This window comes from Rhipicephalus microplus, chromosome 5, assembly GCF_043290135.1.
Source record: "Rhipicephalus microplus isolate Deutch F79 chromosome 5, USDA_Rmic, whole genome shotgun sequence".
NCBI classification, from domain to species: domain Eukaryota; kingdom Metazoa; phylum Arthropoda; class Arachnida; order Ixodida; family Ixodidae; genus Rhipicephalus; species Rhipicephalus microplus.
The window spans coordinates 220,305,976-220,323,702 of NC_134704.1; the positions used below are offsets into that span (position 1 = coordinate 220,305,976).

The 17,727-nt window shown below is 47.5% G+C and overlaps 1 protein-coding gene across 1 annotated transcript in view; it reads right to left on the minus strand.

Moving 5' to 3' along the window:
- LOC119173513 (uncharacterized) overlaps window positions 1-17,727 on the minus strand; it is a 273,757-nt gene that overhangs the window by 49,755 nt on the left and 206,275 nt on the right. The window contains exon 10 of the mRNA XM_037424309.2: window positions 16,570-16,758. Coding sequence (XP_037280206.1) covers window positions 16,570-16,758 — 189 coding nt within the window. The remainder of the gene's footprint in view (window positions 1-16,569; window positions 16,759-17,727) is intronic.

Below are 17,727 nucleotides of genomic sequence, written 5' to 3' on the forward strand. Positions count from 1 at the left end.
GAGTACAGAGAACAGATGAGACTTTCACGAGCTACATCGAAGATGTGCTCTTCCTCAGCCAGCTCGTCAACCCGACTCTGGATGAGGCAGGCAAGATAAAAAACATAATAAAAGGAATCGACGACGGTGCATTCCAAATGCTTGCTGCGAAGTGTCGCCAGACAGTCGCCGAGGTGATTCAGCTCTGCAAAAGTTATGATGAGCTGCGTAGGCAACGTGCTTCCACACGTTGCGCTGCTCAAGACACCGCGGACCTCTCATCCCTCGACTACCGCCATGACACTGCCGACCACTCTGTTTTAATGCCACTCATAAAGCAATTCATACGCGAGGAGGTCGCCCGGCAGCTATCTATAATTACCAAAACTACCGAGCCGATGGCACCCTTATCGCCTTCGCTTCGCCAGGTCATTGAATCGCAAGTTGCCGAAGCATTGCCGCCAGCTCAGGCTCCACCATCTGTTACCGCACCACTAACATATGCAGCCGCTGTTGCTCGGCCACGCGCTCCATCGTCTCCGGCTATCTACGAAGCAACTCGCCACGTTTATTCGTCGACGCCACCTGCCCGCCCGTTGACTGTACCGTCTCCAGCTGTATACGAAACAACTCGGAACGTTTATATGAAGCCGCCGCCTGCACGACCGTTTCCGGTACCTTATTTGGCGACAAGTGCCCCTACCGTCAGCCAATGGCGCACTCCGGAAAATCGGCCAATATGTTTTTCAAGTGGCATCCCAGGCCACATAGCTCGTCACTGCCGCCGTCGCAGCTTCCCTTCTCATGACATTGCAGGGGCCTCACACTACATGCCCACTCAGCCGCGATATCCCGTTCCTGCCGATCCACCTCTAGACGTACGTACCGGTCGCCGCCCATCCGGCTCAAGCCGTTCGGCTTCTCCTCGTCGCAGATCTATTTCTCCAATGTTACGTCGCAACAGCCCACCACGAGGGGAAAACTGACGGGCGCAGTTCCGGAGGCAAGAACTGCGTTGGCAGCGAAAATTTCAAGACCTAATCCCCCGAACGAAATCGAACTCTATATTTATGGCATTAAGGTGCACGGACTTGTTGACTCTGGAGCTGCCGTATCTGTAATTAGCGAGAAACTGTGCCCAGACCACGCAACTTACCGACCTACCTTTGCAAACAGCTACGTCCCATCATATTCAGCCTTCAGCTTTGTGCACTACACGAGTCGTCATTCAAGGTGCGATGTACGTCGTCTCATTTGTAGTTTTATTCCGTTCTTCGCATGACGTTATCCTTGGATTGGACTTTCTTTCGTCGAATTCTGCTTTGGTCGACTGTGCTCGTTCCGAACTCGCATTATCTGTGCCGTGCTATGACCCCGACGATGGCGCTTCGTGTAGAGTGTTTGCTGCTTCTGACGTTGACATTGCGCCTTTCTCAGCTGTTGTTGTCTCGGTGTCGTGTGCCTCCCCCCGAAATCGCCTGTGTTGTTTATGCCATCGGTCCCATCTGCGTGCCATCGAAATATCATGCTTCTGTTTGCCGTCGTCGTTTTTCGCAACGATCACGCTGCCATTTATGTGTGCAATCCCTCGGACAGCCCATCATCCCTACTACGTGGAGAATGCCTGGGAAGCTACGAACCTTACGAGTGCATTCTTCCGGCTACTATACCCGATTCTACGGTTTCGCTCCCAATTTGTGCTGTCACTCCTACCAACACGCCTCATGATGTTCTCGACGTATTCTCGGATGCCACCAACTCTGAGCTCGCACCAACTCAGCGCGAAGAGATAATAAATCTTCTACTCCGCTTTCGCTCTTCATTCGATCCTGACCAGTCAGGCTTAGGCCAAACCTCTGCGGTCGTTCACCGTATTGACACCAGCCAACAAGCCCCGCTAAGACAGCGTCCGTACCGTGTGTCATCTGCTGAACGCTGTGTCATCAACGAACAAGTGGACGACGTGTTGAAACGTGGCATCATCGAGCCCTCCAACAGTCCCTGGGCTTCACCGGTTGTTCTCGTCAAGAAAAAAGACGGATCTATCCGGTTCTGCGTTGACTACCGCCGACTCAACAAGATAACGCGCAAAGACGTATACCCTCTGCCGCGCATCAATGATGCTCTGGACTGCCTACAAGGTGCAGAGTTCTTTTCTTCGTTAGATTTACGCTCTGGCTACTGGCAGGTGCCCATGGCAGAGGGTGACCGCCCGAAGACAGCCTTTGCAACACCGGATGGACTATATGAATTCACCGTTATGCCCTTTGGCCTCTGCAATGCACCTGCCACTTTCGAAAGGATAATGGATAGCATCTTGCGAGGTCTGAAATGGAAAACGTGCCTCTGTTATTTGGACGACATTGTGGTATTTTCAAGCGATTTTGCGACCCACCTCAGCCGCCTCGAGCAAGTTCTTAAGTGCCTTTCCACGGCGGGATTTCAATTTAACTTGAAGAAATGCCACTTTGGCGCTCGCAAGCTTGTAATTCTCGGCCATGTAGTTTCTAAGGATGGCATTCTCCCACACCCTACGAAACTTAATGCAGTCGCGGCGTTCTCAAAGCCAACCACCATCAAAGAGCTTCGAAGCTTCGTCGGCCTATGTTCTTACTTCCAACGCTACGTCCGCAATTTCGCCTCCATTATCGCCCCCTTGACCAATCTTCTTGCCGGAAGTTCTGATTTGTCAGCGTGGTCGCAGGCGTGTGATGATGCATTTCAGGAACTCCAACGGCTCCTCACCACGCCTCCCATACTCCGACATTTCGATCCGTCTGCTCCAACGGAGCTTTATACAGACGCTAGTGGTGTCGGGCTAGGGGCCATACTGGCCCAACGCAAGGATGGCTTTGACGAGTACGTCGTTGCCTATGCCAGCTGCACCCTCAGTAAAGCCGAGAAGAATTACAGTGTAACTGAAAAGGAGTGCCTTGCCATTATTCGAGCAATCGGAAAATTTTGACCTTATTTATATGGACGTCCGTTTGATATTGTAACAGACCACCATGCCCTTTGCTGGTTATCTTCACTAAAAGATTCTAATGGTCGGCTCACTCGTTGGGCATTGCGGTTACAGGAGTTCGATATCCGTGTTATCTACCGTTCTGGCCGTAAGCATTCCGACGCCGATGCCCTGTCACGTTCGCCATTGGCTTCAGAGCCTGTCGGCTCGCCTATCTCCACCAGTGCTGCCTTGGCCATCAGCATTTCGGACATTCCTTCCGAGCAACGCAAAGATGCTTGGATTTCTTCTCTTTTGGACTTGCTCTCAAACCGGACTCCCGCTCCAGTTTCCAGGACCCTTCGCCGTCAAGCAGGACACTTCGCTATTCGAGATAACCTGCTTTACCGCTGAAACTACAGTTCGATGGGTCGTAAGTGGTTGCTCGTCATTCCCCGGGATCTGCGCTCTGACATCTGTGCCACGTTCCACGATGATCCGCAATGTGGCCACGCTGGTGTGTTAAAAACATACACTCGCTTGCAGCTGCGGTACTACTGGCGCGGTATGTACCGTTTCGTTCGCCGTTACGTAAGGTCTTGCCTTACGCGCCAGCGACGCAAAATGCCCCCTCAGCATGCCACAGGTCCCTTGCAGCCGTTGCCATGTCCAGCACGAGCTTTCGATCGTGTCGGAATCGACCTTTACGGTCTGCTTCCCTATACTTCGAGTAGCAACCGCTGGGTCATTGTTGCTATCGACCACCTAACGTGGTACGCTGAAACAGCTGCGTTACCTTCTGCTACCGCAAAAGACGTTGCATGTTTTATACTGCAAAACCTGGTTTTAAGGCATGGAGCACCTCGAGAGTTACTAAGCGACCGCGGCCGCGTTTTTCTCTCCGATGCCATCAAAGCGTTGTTGAGCGAGTGTCGCATCATACATCGCACTACCACAGCCTATCATCCGCAAACTAATGGGATGACGGAGCGTTTTAATCGTACACTTGGGGATATGCTGGCCAAGTACGCTTCATCCGACCAGTCAAATTGGGATAGCATACTGCTTTTTGTGACATATGCTTACAACACTGCAACGCAAAGCACCACTGGATTTTCGACTTTCTTTCTTCTTTACGGACGCCAGCTATCATCAACAATGGATACTATTCTTCCTTATCGACCGGACCCTTCAGAGATGACTACCGTTTCTCGAGCAGCAGCACACGCTGAAGAATGTCGGAAGCTTGCTCGTGCGTTCACGTCACATGACCAGACGCGCCAAAAACATCGCCACGATGCGTCAACCACGCCTATGAGCTTTGCTCCGAACTCACTGGTGTGGTTATGGATTCCTTCTACTCCTCCAGGACTCTCCCACAAGCTTTCGTCCAGGTACCATGGCCCTTATTGAGTTGTAAGCCAAACATCCCCTGTCAACTACCTGGTCGAGCCGCTGGATGCATCTCCGGACAAGCGCCGCCGGGGACAAGAAATTGTACACACCTCTCGGCTCAAGCCATACCATGACCCTTCTGTGTACTCCTGTCCTTAGGTCGCCAGGATGGCTCCCTCATCGCCCGGGGGTGATTGTAACGAGGGCAGTGGGCATGGAGCTCGAATATAGAAAAGGAAGAAGACTTGCTGTGATCGCAGGCTTGCGTTCAATAAAGCTTTCATTCGCCGAGTCAACTCCTGCTGGTTCAACACCCCGTTTCAGGACAAACTTGTTGCTTATAAATGTATAGTGCTTGTAATCAACCAAGCCATTTTACAAATGGCTGCTTTATTGTTAAATTCGAGGTTCTAAATTACTAATGTCTGAAGTTAGAAAAACAGCCGGAAAATGTGCTCTATTTTCCGTAGAAGACTTGATTACATTCACATTCAATTCTGGACAAATTGTACTTAATTCCATTCCCATTCCATTCCTCCAAGCATTGTCCCCATTTCATTCTGGGGTCCCAAAAATGTGGAATGATTCCAGAATCATTCTGCAACACTAGATATCATTACGCGAAGTCACAGATTTTGACAACCTGTGACATTACTATTATGTCATCACATGATGATGATATTTTGCACTACTCATGTGGACACCGCTGACGTTAACGATCAATTTTCTTGTTTGATGAAGTGTCCAGCACTTTCACTACTGTATGGGTGGCACGACCCAGTCAGGCAATGTTTGCCTTTAATCGTGTCTTCTTGAACAATTTCAGTCCTGGTCTAGATAAACTAATAAAGAAAGAAAGAAGGAATATTGCACATTGAAACATTAGCAGCCTGTCCATTCACAAGCTGCTCTTAGATACTAAGCTGGCCTCCACCATGTCACCTCTGTGCCATGGGCTAAGCTAAGCTTGCCTGATTATTTACCTTCAAGAGTAGAATCACTACTCAATATTTTCATTCCCCTTTATGATGAGAACAATTACATAAACACTTCCAATGAATTTTCACCATCACTGTTGTCATTTTCCCCATGATGCTCAAATTGATAACAACACCCCACACATCGTAGGTTCTACTCGCGAGTGCTGGCTACAAACGCGGCTGAAGCGAAGATGAAATGATCTGGCTATCTTTGTTGCACAATGGACACACGCAATAACATCATCGTGCTAAGCCTGCCGTCAATGCCTCATCAAAACAGAGAGGAAACACCTCGCCCGTTTTTCGTAAGGAGCATGAGTGAACGCTAGAGGAGGGTGGGGCTGCGTGGCTCAAAGGGCACAAGAACTATCTCAAGGCATCAGGAGACAAGCGCTGCACACAACTGCTTGGTTGAGGACTGCTCTGAGTTGGCTACTATTTTATCCACTACAGTCGAGCCCACACATAACGGCCCCACTTAAAACGAACTTTCGCTTAAAATGAACAATATAAGCGTGACCGTGAAAATATACATTTTTTCAATTACACGAAAATGCCCTTGCAACGAACGTCTCCGAGCGCCATCGATCGGTTACAGCGAATGGAGTCGGCATCAATTCCACTGTCTTCGACTTCCCAGGAAACCACTTTCAACCACCAATCAGGCATCGGCGAGGTGTCCATAGATTCTTATTGTTAAACGCCGACTCTTCCTCCACGCCCCTCTAGTTGCCGCTCTCCCCGACCGCTTTTTGTTATGCACCCCTTCGTCCTTTGTCCCCCTGCTACTCTGAGCACCCCGAATCGCCAGACGCGGCTCGTGTTTTCACACTGCCACCGATCTTTCGAAGACCGGTCGGCCACCTACCCTGTTTTTGATCGCTGGTACTGTCGTTGTCGCCGGCCTGGAGTGACCAGACCATTTGCCAACATCGTCTGCATCTTGTCTTATCGTATCGTTCTAGTGCATGCGCGTATTGCTACTCAACCCACTCTGACAATCGATTTGTTTCGTGTTTAGAACCTGTTCTCACTCACTTCGCGCTCGGCTCAGCATGCCCTCCACACACATGCGAAAGCGTACAAATGGCTGTTAATTTGTGTGAAACAAATTGCGAAATATCAAAGTCAGTGAGGCCATGCGAACCCTTTGGCGCAACAAAACGATTCTTTGAATACCTTCGCGCGCGCCAATTCCAGGCAGCCGCCGTGCTTAAACCTGTGCACGCGCAGGTCCTCTTTCAAGTTCCTCTACGCATGAGTCGAGTGTTTCGCGGACCTTTCAAGCAAGCTACCGAACCTGCCTTGTTCCCGCGTGTTTTGGTTTTCAAGGACACCTTCCCGCCAGATCCTCCCCTCTCTTCATTCTATCGCAACTTCTTGCTGTTCTCTCACAAATCTGCTCTCCTCACTTTATCACAAATTTTTTCGCCCGTCTCAGCCACTACGCGATGCCAGCTACACTGGCTCGAATTCAAAAGTTTTATTTTTCGACTAAAAACGGGCAAAGAGCTGTACCATGCGTTCTGACATGTGTGTCGCGTGTACATGTCTTGCTCGCTGTTGGTGTGCGTGTGTGGACAGGATGGCGGACACGCTTTTTTCTGCCGCTCAACAAAACATCGGAAGTGTGACCGCTTGGCTCGGACGTAATCCGCGCGTTAGTTACCGCATTGCGGAGCGTTTGCTCATAGCTGTTGACCACTTGGCCGCCAACTTGCCACTTTACGCATCTCGGTATTCAGCTGTAGAAATGGTGATTATTTCGTGGGTGGCGGTGATGGCTATATGTGCGTGAGACTGTTTTCACGAAGCCGACTTCATCGACGTCGGGCCCGATGCGGAGTCTGAAGCTTACGAACAGGACCACTGCTGCAGCGATTAGTGGCAACGCGTTGTCCACTCCGACCTGGGAGAGCTGGTGGCACATCTGTTGCGATGGTTTATTTACGGCCGATAATGATGCTGACACCGCGGAACCGTGCACAGATTAGGGCATTGTGATTGAAGTACCCGGCAAGAGCGATTTGGAGGAATCAAATTGCAAGAACGATGAAACTTTGGGGCCAGTGCCTCATGCAGCTTATTCCACGGGCCTCGGCGAAGAGCACGCTGCCATTTGAAATAACTCGAGACCGCCCTACTCGCTTCTGCTCTTCGAAACACATGCATCATGGACTTTTTTTGGGCAAAACATTTTATGCATTCACTTGCAACTTTTTGAAAAGCTGTGTTTGATTTACTACAGACTTAGGGATACAGCGAACGAATGCGGCGTCAGGCTCAGGTTCGCTATAAGCGGACTTGATTGTATTTCATCATGTTTCAAGCTGGCTATACCAGCTAGCCCAACTCTCTTCTCTCAACACAGCACAGCAAGGCTACTGCACATTTTTATTTACATCGCAGAGTAAAACCATCAGGATAGCGTTACTGTGATCGCACCTCTGACATCATGCTGTTGGCTGTCATGCTTTTACGCAGGAGTTAAGTGCACACCAGTTTGTTAACTACTTGATGAATTAGATGTGTAAAGACATTACAGTGAAAGCTCGGTATTATGAACTTCAGGGGACTGCGGAAATTTGTTATTTTGAAAGGTCGTTATAGTGAAAGCTCGAAAATTAACCATAAATACTTATTTTTCACCAACCAAAACGACTTACCTTTACAATGGTCGGTCCTTGAACTCGTTTTTCACGAGGAAAAAAAAACAAATGCACAAGTAAACACCAAAAAATGCATGTTTACTTTTAAACAAGTCTGTGATTAATATTTTTTTTTTATGCGAGCAGCACTCTACAACTCATTCACATTCCTGTGGTGCGATTCCGTTCTTTGGTCAACACAGCCTGCTTTTTGCCTTCCAGTTGCCGAAGAATATCCTATGCCTTGCTTACAGAAAACTGCTTAGCTTATTCCTCGCAAGCAGAGATGAACTCATTTGTAGTATCACTGCAGCACGAACGCCGACTTGCTTTGCGGACCCGATAAGTAATTGCGGAAAAGAGATGAACACGATTGAAAAAACAAGGCCTTCGAAGAAAAACCTGGAGCGTCACGGCTGTCATCGCCTCTTTCGAAAAAAAAAAAAAGTGCTAAAAAAAGAATTACTCTTGTTTCATTTTCTGCTCTCTCGCTGTCTCAGGTTTTCCGCGCCCATGCTTTTTGCTCCGCAACTCCCAATCTGCCTCGCTGACCTTGCTCTCCCATGCTGCCTACGCCTCTGTGCCCGCTTGTAAACCTGCAGCACGGTCTTTCATCCAGTGGCCGTGCTTGCAGCGTCAGCATTTCAACAAAAGGAAAGAAAAGAAAAGCGCCCTTTCGTTGTTTTTTTTCTTCCACACCGTCGAGCGTTTTCCGAGAAGCAAGGCGCCCGTTCCCTTCATCATCTGCTCGCGTACCAGTCCGGTGGTCGCGACAATTTTCAGAACATAAGTTTGTAGTACGGAGGCATTGTTAATATAACGTGGTCGTTCAGTTCGTTCAGGTCGTTCAGTTCGGACTGGCACGGTGGATGGACGTGATTTTTGAGCGCTCCCGATCGACTGTACAGATAAGGGGTTTTGCATGTTTTGAGCTTGTCTTTATAATTGATAAGGCAGCAGTTAAAATCGTTGTAGCACTTATTACATTGTACGGCTCCTCTGGGGGTCAGTCACCAGGTATTTACTAGTTTGTGCGTGTGTGTTTGTTTCTTTGCGTTTTTTTTTTCTCTTGCCACCCCGTGGGGGAGGTACAAGTACATTGAACACCCAAATTTTTGTATAGAGCTTAGACTTTTTCTTTTTCATAGGGCAGGGACCGTGTTCTATAATTATCGAGTGAGACAACTCATAAGGAAAATTGGTGTCATAAAGACATGGTTAAAAAGGCTGTAAAGCGTTCAGGATGCGGGGTGGGTTTGAAAATGGACCCAAGGGCAGAAACAAATGGAGAGGAGGCTGACGTGAAGTGTAAGCAATGTGAGGCTGAGGAAGAAATGGAGAAAACGATGGTTGCCCAGAGTGAACTGCTGATGAGAATCACCGAGCTGGAGACTGCGTTGGCGGCAGAGCAAGAGAAAACGAGGGCAATGGGAGAAAGGCTGAAGTCTGCCGAGGAAGCACTAGCCAAGGTGAACAAAGGAGCGGCCGAGGGAGAGAACAGTAGGGCACCGGCAACCAGAATGGTGGAGAAGAAAGAGCAAGCAAGTTTGGGAAAAACAGGTTCAGCCGGTTCAATTGTCGCGAGGCCAAGCTTCAGCGAAGTAGTGGTGGGGCTGGGAGGGGACAAAGCAGTTGGCTTCACAGGTGCAAGTAACTCCCAGGTGCAGGACGCTCCAGCTGAAAATTCACAGCATGTGATAATCGCCAGGGGACTCAAATTTAAATCGATGAGCAGAAGCAATCAAAGATAGAGTAAGAGATGACAAGAATGTTGCAGTAGAGACAATCCCAGTACACAAGCTGGAAGCAGTCATGAAGCAAGTGAGCGCAAAACTCAAAACTACAGCTGATATACGAAATCTCGTGATAATTTCAGGCAGTTTAAACAATGTCTTAAATGAAGATACGGCAGGACTAGCGACCACACTGGCGAAAGGGGTCGATGATATGTGCGCCATTTCTCCTCAGGTACAGGTAGTGATATGCACGATACCGGAGCTGACGGCAATCTGCAAAGAGCGGTTGTCAACGCAAATCAAGAGATATGGCGGATGAGTCGAGAGAAAGGCTTTGAGGTGGTGGAAATAAACAGAGAAGTGCATAGATGGGGCGGTTTTCGAGACAGAATTCATTTCGATGGGCGGCTAGGTCATGAGGTGGGTTGGCGACCTGTAGGACGTGCAGTAGCTTTTTTGGGGGGCACGCGGGCCCTTCGGGGTGCAGAATAGCTAGTAATGAGGAAAACAACCAGGGAGACTTTTTGACAGGAGGTATGGACAGATACGATTCCAAAGTGGCACCAGTATCTAAGATAGGTAGAGTCCGGGGCAGAAATAGACGTAGCCACAATCGCCAAGCCAAATCAGACATAGGGTATATTAACATGCAGGGTAGCAGGAACAGGCTGAAGTGGGAAGAGATAAAAGAACAACTAAGGAAGGAGAGGCCGATTGTATACGGTTTTGTAGAGACACATCTTAGGGACATGGAACAACCTCCTAACAAACCGGACTACGCGTGGGAATATTGTAATAGAACAGAAGGCAGCAGAAAGGAGGTGGTATTCGGGCATTCATCCATAAAAGTACAGACTGGCAAAGGGTCAGGCAGGAATGCAAGGAACATTTATGGCTAAAAGGGAAAGTGGCAGGGCAAATGACACTCCTTAGTTTGGTGCACTTGTGGACGGGAGCAAAGGCCAGAGAGGAAAACCAGGCAATGGTAGAGTGCATATCAAAGGAGATTGAGGCATTAGGAGGAAAGTGCAAGATAATTATACTAGGAGATATGAATGCGCACATAGAAGATATAGATGGGTATACCGACCCAACAGGCAAAATGATCATGGATATGTGTGGAAGGCATGATTTGATCATTTGCAACAGCACTGAGAAGTGTGAAGGGCAAATAACATAGGAGGTAGGAAGGCTAGGACATAGGAGGTAGGATGTCACATAGAATGTATGATAAACTCAGGGGAATGCACATAGATGAAGGTGGCTTCAGAAGTCTGGGTAGTGATCACAAACGTATCAAGCTAAGTTTTGAAAGAGCAGTGAAAGTCGGAAGGAGACAAGATGAGCAACAACAGGAAAATTTTTGTACAGAAAGGCAAATAGAAATAGCTACTAAACAAATTGAGAAAGTAATCAGTGAGGATGATAAAACAGTGTGGACATACACGAATCTAATTAGACTGTTTGAGCTAGAGCTTGCTAAGCCACGTGACAAGTCATGCCGGAAAAGAAGACACAAACCCAAAAGTTGGTGGGATGAGGAAGTTAAGAGAGCCATAGCCAAACGTCAGGAAGCCTCTAGGGAACACAGACATGCTAAGCAGCAGGGTGAACCGACAGATGATGTTGAAAGAAAATGATAAATCTTTCTAAGCTGTACAAAAGATGCATCCCTTTAGATCAATGAGAAAAGATTAGAAGAAAGGGGAGCTCAGCGGCTGGCAGAAGTACATAAAAAAGAAATCAGCTGCAAAATTTTGGAATCATCTAAACTCCCCAAGAAATGAGACGAGCCTAGAGCAGAGGTTTATAACTACAGCTCAAGGTGCTAGGCTAGAAGGGGACAAACCTATTGAATATATAAGAACAAGGGAGACAGAAAAATTTCAACAAAAAAAGTGTCTTATACAAGGATGAATATACCGTATTTACTCGATTTTACCGTGCCCTCGATTGTTACCTGCACCCGGTTTCGACGCCGAAAAAAAAAAAGTAAGACATCGATTGCAACGTGCACCCATTTTTCTCGTTGGCCCGCACGATCATACCACTCGAAAAAACGACTCCTTTCGGGAGCGTCTTCCATTTAAATATGAGATACTGGGGAAGCTTCTGCCCATGTGACGTGTAACAGAGCATTGCCACCACCGCAGTTTTACCGTGGACCAATGTCAGCACGCGAACTTGCTTCGCCCCCTTCTTCTCTACAGTTGTGGTGCTAGGCATGTCCAAGTAAAGAGGCGTCTGATCGGCATTCCCGATTTGCCCAAGCAGATAGCCGTTGTTGTGCCGCAAGTTTAGGACAAACCTCTAAAAACTGTGAAGCTTTTCATCCTACTCCTCTCGAAACTTTTCGCATATGCCCGTTCGCCTTCGGAGAGAAGAGCTTTTCCTCTTCATAAAGTTAGTTAGCCAGCACCTGCTCGCTTTAAACTGGCTCCGCATTAGCCCTTTTTTTTTTCTAAGGCTAACTGCATAGCCCGCACTGGGAGCAGTTCTGTCGTCACGGGCCGCTGTGCCGCTCGCTGCTCAAGCACACACTCGCCGAGCAGCTCTTCAATTTGCAGAAACTGATCCTGCTGAGGTCCACTGAAGCCTTTGCGTGAAGCTTTGCTGTCGACAATCTTCTGCTTTTGTTTCCGCCAGTCCCGCATGCACGTTTCGAGAACTCCGAACGACCGCAATGCGGCCCATTTCCGTCCGTTTCTACACACGCGATGACTTTTCTTTTAGAAGCGACATCGTGGTGCACTCGAGTTTTTGGAGTCGGTCCTTCCATACCCTCGACGCTAATGCACTACAAGATGACGAACTCCTCAGAACACGTACGAAGTTCCGCTCATGGGAAACATATAGGCAGAAACGGCCGACGCGCCATGCCGACGCACGTAGGAGGCAGCCATTTTGGATATGGCGATGGCAATAGAATGACCGTATTCAGTTTTTTTTTTCGTACTCGATTCTAATGCGCATGCCATTTATGAACTCGCTTAACCGGAAAAAAGTTGCGCGTTAGATTCGAGTAATTACGGTATACAAGGATGAATCAAGTGGCGCAATGGCTCCATTTTCACGAGTGGGAAAGGGCTGAGAAGAGGGTTCCTAGTAGTACATCAACAGGCCCAGATGGCATTCAAATTATGCTGATAAAGACATTAGGTCCGAAGTCTAAGCAGGCTTTCAGAGAGGCAGTGAGCAAAATAATAATCGATGGTGAAGTCCCCGATGGATTGAAACTTAGCAGGATGATCATGATCTATAAAGGAAAGGGGGACAAAACTGACATAAATAACTACCGTCCTATAACAGTGACATCAGTGGTCTACAGGCTGGCGATGCAGATTATAAAGGAAAGACTGCAGGCATGGATAGAGGATGAGGATGTGCTGGGGTAACTGCAGAATGGATTTCGGAAACACAGGAGGTTGGAAGACAATCTGTTCTCACTGACCAAGTGGATCAAAATAGCAGAAAAGGAACACAGGCCCCCGTGGCTAGCATTTTTGGATATCAAGGGAGCGTACGATAGCATGGTTCAAGAGGACTTGTGGGGAATACTAAACACAGCATGTGTGGAAGATGGAGTCACTAATCTTTTAAAATATATCCATAAAGGTAACAAGGCAGTTACAAAGTGGAAAAAACAGGTATACAAGCCTGCAGAGGTAAAACAGGGATTTAAGCAGAGGTGCCCTCTGTCACCCTTGTTATTCATGATGTACCTACAAGGATTAGAGGCCAAATTAGAGGGAAGTGGACTGGGCTTGAACCTCTCTTTCGTTAAACAAGGAAAACTAATTGAACAGGCACTACCAGCATTGATATACGCAGATAATATAGTGCTAATGGCCGACAACAAGGAAGATTTGCAGAGATTGATGGACATCTGCGGTAATGAGGGAGATAGGTTAGATTTCAGATGCAGTAAGAAAAATTCAGCAGTCATGATTTTTAATGATAATGAAGGTAGTGAGCTTAGAATACTGGAGGTCACGCTAGAGATAACAGATAAATACAAAAATCTGAGCATATGGATAAGCAATGGGACCGAGTACCTAAGGGACCTCGAAATATACGTGACAACTAAAGGAACCGAGTACCTAAGGGAACACGAATTATACTTACGACTAAAGGTAACAAGAATTCAGCGGTGATGAAAAACAGGGCACTGTGGAATTACAATAGGTATGATGTGACAGGAATATGGAAAGGGGTCATGGTTACTGGTCTGACGTTCGGCAAGGCGGTCTTGTAGATGAGATCAGAAGTTCAAGCAAGATTAGAAATTAAGCTTTGTGGAATAGGTAGGCTTGCCTTGGGAGCTCGCAGGAATTCGCCAAATAAGGGAGTACAACGTGATATGGGATGGACATCATTTGAGGGCAGGGAAGCTAGCAGCAAGAAAAAATTTGAGAAGCGATTGAGAGAAATGGGGGAGGAGTGTTGGGATAGGAAGGTATTCAGCTACTTGTACATGAAGAATGTCGATACAAAATGGAGGATGCGAACCAGAAAATTGACTGGTAAATACAGTAGCACCCCGCTGTTGCGTTCTCGTGTGCTGCGTTTTCCTGGCTGTTACGTCGTTTTTGGCCGGTCCCGGCACAGCTCCCATAGGATCCAATGCATTGGGAACCCCGCTGCTGTGTCGCAACTGTGGGACCGTTCCCGCATCATACGTTGCGAAGTGCCACGACGCGCCAGCCCAAGCGGCCATGTTGTCTTTCATGTAGCTTGGTTAGGTGGCTTGACGATGGGATTGGCCGCCCAAAGTGCCGGGGGCAACACCTATGACGTACTTTTGGTTCATGCCAGCAAAAGCATGACCTTTGAAATCTGTATTTGCACTCTAAGAAAGATTGTGTCTATGACGCGTTGGGGCCCTAAAATTGGTTTTGGCATCTGTATGAGTAAGGTCTCCGAGACCTGTTTTTGTTTTCTTGGGATGTCATGCTGGCTTAAACTTATCGCCATTGGGTCTCGCAGGCGGCCCGATTGAAAGGGTATAGCCCGATCGCCATCACCATCGCCCATGTGTGCCCGTGCTACCTGTGCTTGCTGCGGTCTTCTCACATTGCCTTTGTTTCGTGTCGGTCGTTGCGCAGGTTATACGAGCGTGCTGCATAATGCCTTTACACTTCCAACGCTCCAAATAGTCTTCAAACAAACAGGATGACATCAAGAAAGCGGACATCACTTTCGCTGCAAGAGAAGTTGAACATTCTCCGCGTTGTGAAAGAGAACCCGACGCGGAAGAAGGTGTGCATAGCGAAGGAGTTAGGACTGACGCCTTGCAACTTGAACTCCATCGTTGCAAAACGGATCGAAATTGAAGAAAATGCCCGAACCTTCGACGTCAAGTGCAAGCAAGCCCGGAGTTCGGAGCACGTGCAGCTTGACACTGCTTCAACAAGTGTTTCGGTGTGCGCGCAGATGACACAACAGAAGCAGTACAAGATGGTGCGTTCGCAGACTGCGACGAACTGAACACTGCCATGGAGACTGTTGGTGCCAGTGGAACCGCGTACAGTGACTACTGCCATGGAGACTGTTGGTGCCAGTGGAACCGCGTACAGTGACTACACTTCTGTTGACGACACCGTTGTTACCTCCGCGATGTTATCCGTCGACAACATCGTGGCTGAGTGCGCCGATCCACGCGCCAGTGACGAGGAAGTTGAGGAGGAGGTGGAGCGGATACCGGAGCCAACGTCCTCATCGGCCGTAGCGGCACTGGATTTATTGCGAAGATATGTGACCAGTGACGATGGTGAGAGCCACATGGCACTACAGGTGCTTGAAAAACGCCTTGAGCTTATTGGGCGTGAGAAGATGTGCCAGGCAACGCTGCATGATTTTTTCAAGCGTAAGAATTAAAATAAATTTATGTGCAGTGCACCACTACTCTTATTTCTCAATTTTTCGCGTTTCTCGGCTCTTGCGTTTCCCGGCTCCTACGTTGTTGTTTTCTTTTTTACGGTCCCGTGAGAAACGTATCAGCGGGGTTCTACTGTACTTAGGAAACAGCAGGTGGCCAAACCAAAGGGAATTGTCGGTTAGGAAGAAGGTGAAGGATGCTGAGACTGATATGTGGAGAACTGGCATGATTAAGAAGTCCGCACTAGAGATCTATCGAACATTTAAGCAGAAAATTGCCAAGGAAAGGATCTATGATAATACTCGGGGTAGTTCTCTACTGTTTGAGGCCAGCACGGTAGCATTGCGAACCAAGACATATCGGGCCAAATACATGGTAGACATGGTATGCAGTGCAAGTGGAGAGGAAGAGGAAACTGCTGAACACTTGATAATGTTCTGTGAAGGGCTTCACCCTGTAGTTCAGGATGATGGTGCAGAGTTTTTTAGAGCACTGGTGTTCAGGGACAGGGAGGGCAAAATAGACTTTAAGCGGGTGGAATTAACTAGAAGGAGGTTATCTGATTGGTGGCTGAAGTCAGCACACGAGTGAAAATTGGGCCCTTCACTGCAAAGTGCGTGTCCACAACTTCACTATTTAAAGAAAAAAAAAAAGTAATAAATCTGGTTTTTGGTTCACTAAGTATTGTGATAATACGGAAAGACGGGCTAGTTGGTACTGCTGCATAATTGAAAAGTATTGTGGCTTGGTGGCATTGGCCGCCGCCCAATCTAATGGGTATAGCCATATCAATCGATCCATCAATACGAACTAAATTATAGCTCGTTATTTTGAAAAGTTCGGTATTCTGAAGTACGTAGTAGTGAAATAATTTTGCATTGAAACTATTAGCAGTTGGCACAAGATTTTTTTAAAGTTCGGTAATGTGGGGTTCGTTCTACCGAGATTTCACTGCACTATGTCCTGGGGTCCTTTTCTTGTTATGTCCAGAGGAGGTGTTCCCACTCACTTGAACTCTATGCGGTCGTGAAGGCTGTCCCAGCCAAAGAAAGGTGATGCATACACCATGACCCAGTCAGTATGCAGGCCTCCACAGTCAAAGTATGGGTCAGTCCAGTAGCCATGTTCCACTTCAGCTGCAGAATACTGAAGTGGATAGTGGTCGTAGTTGATTGGGTTGTGGCCTGTGGAGTTGTACCTGCACAAAGAAGCAATCATAGTAAGCATCAGTCGATGCCTCAGCAACAAGGTGCGACAGAATGTCAACATGCGTAATGTGCCCAAATCACATGAACACTTCAAACTAGAATTCAAACTGGCAATCACTGAAAACTACGAGTTGGGCCCGTATTCTGAAATGATCGCAAAAGCAACAGTATTGCCTTTGGCAATGTAAAGTCTGATGCGTTTAATGACCGGTCAATGCAATGTCGTCATTGCACTCACTATTGGTTTACGAATGACTAACAACACAGGAGTGAGTTTACTGTACGAGCGCAGAGCAAAGCAAGTGTGGCGTTTTAAACAATGCTAGCTTCTATGCAGTCGCTACTTAAAATATAAAATGTGTTGAAGGTGCTTTCAACATGCTTTCTGCAATTGTAAAAACTTTACGACAAGCTAAATCAGTATCGCAACCAAATTCTTTTAGTTGTTGGGGATTTCAATCTGCCTTGTATTAATTGGGAAACGCTAAAGTGCGGCCCAACAGACATATTGAATTCTGAAATTTTTCTGGACATGCTCTTGGCGTTTAATCTGACCCAAACCGTTTTACTTCCCACTCAGGTGACAAGCTGTACGTCTTCGATTCTAGATCTCGTCTTGTGCTCCTCAACTATAACTGACATTACCACCGATATTTGTGAGGGAATTTCAGATCATAAATTGGTATACTTTACGTCTTTGCTCCCACGTCAATCCAACCCACCCCAATACAAACCTATTACTATAAAGCAGTACACATCTGCAGATGATGTAAATATAACTAATTATCTCGAGGAAGCCATTGTTTTGTTTGATGATAGTGATGACATCAATACATTATGGACAAAGTTCAAAGCGCACTGTCATTTCTGTATCCAGCATTTTATTCCAGATAAAGTGAAAAAAGCTGGCAGGACGAATCCGTGGATAAATAGAGAAATAATTCATGTGAAGCGCAAAT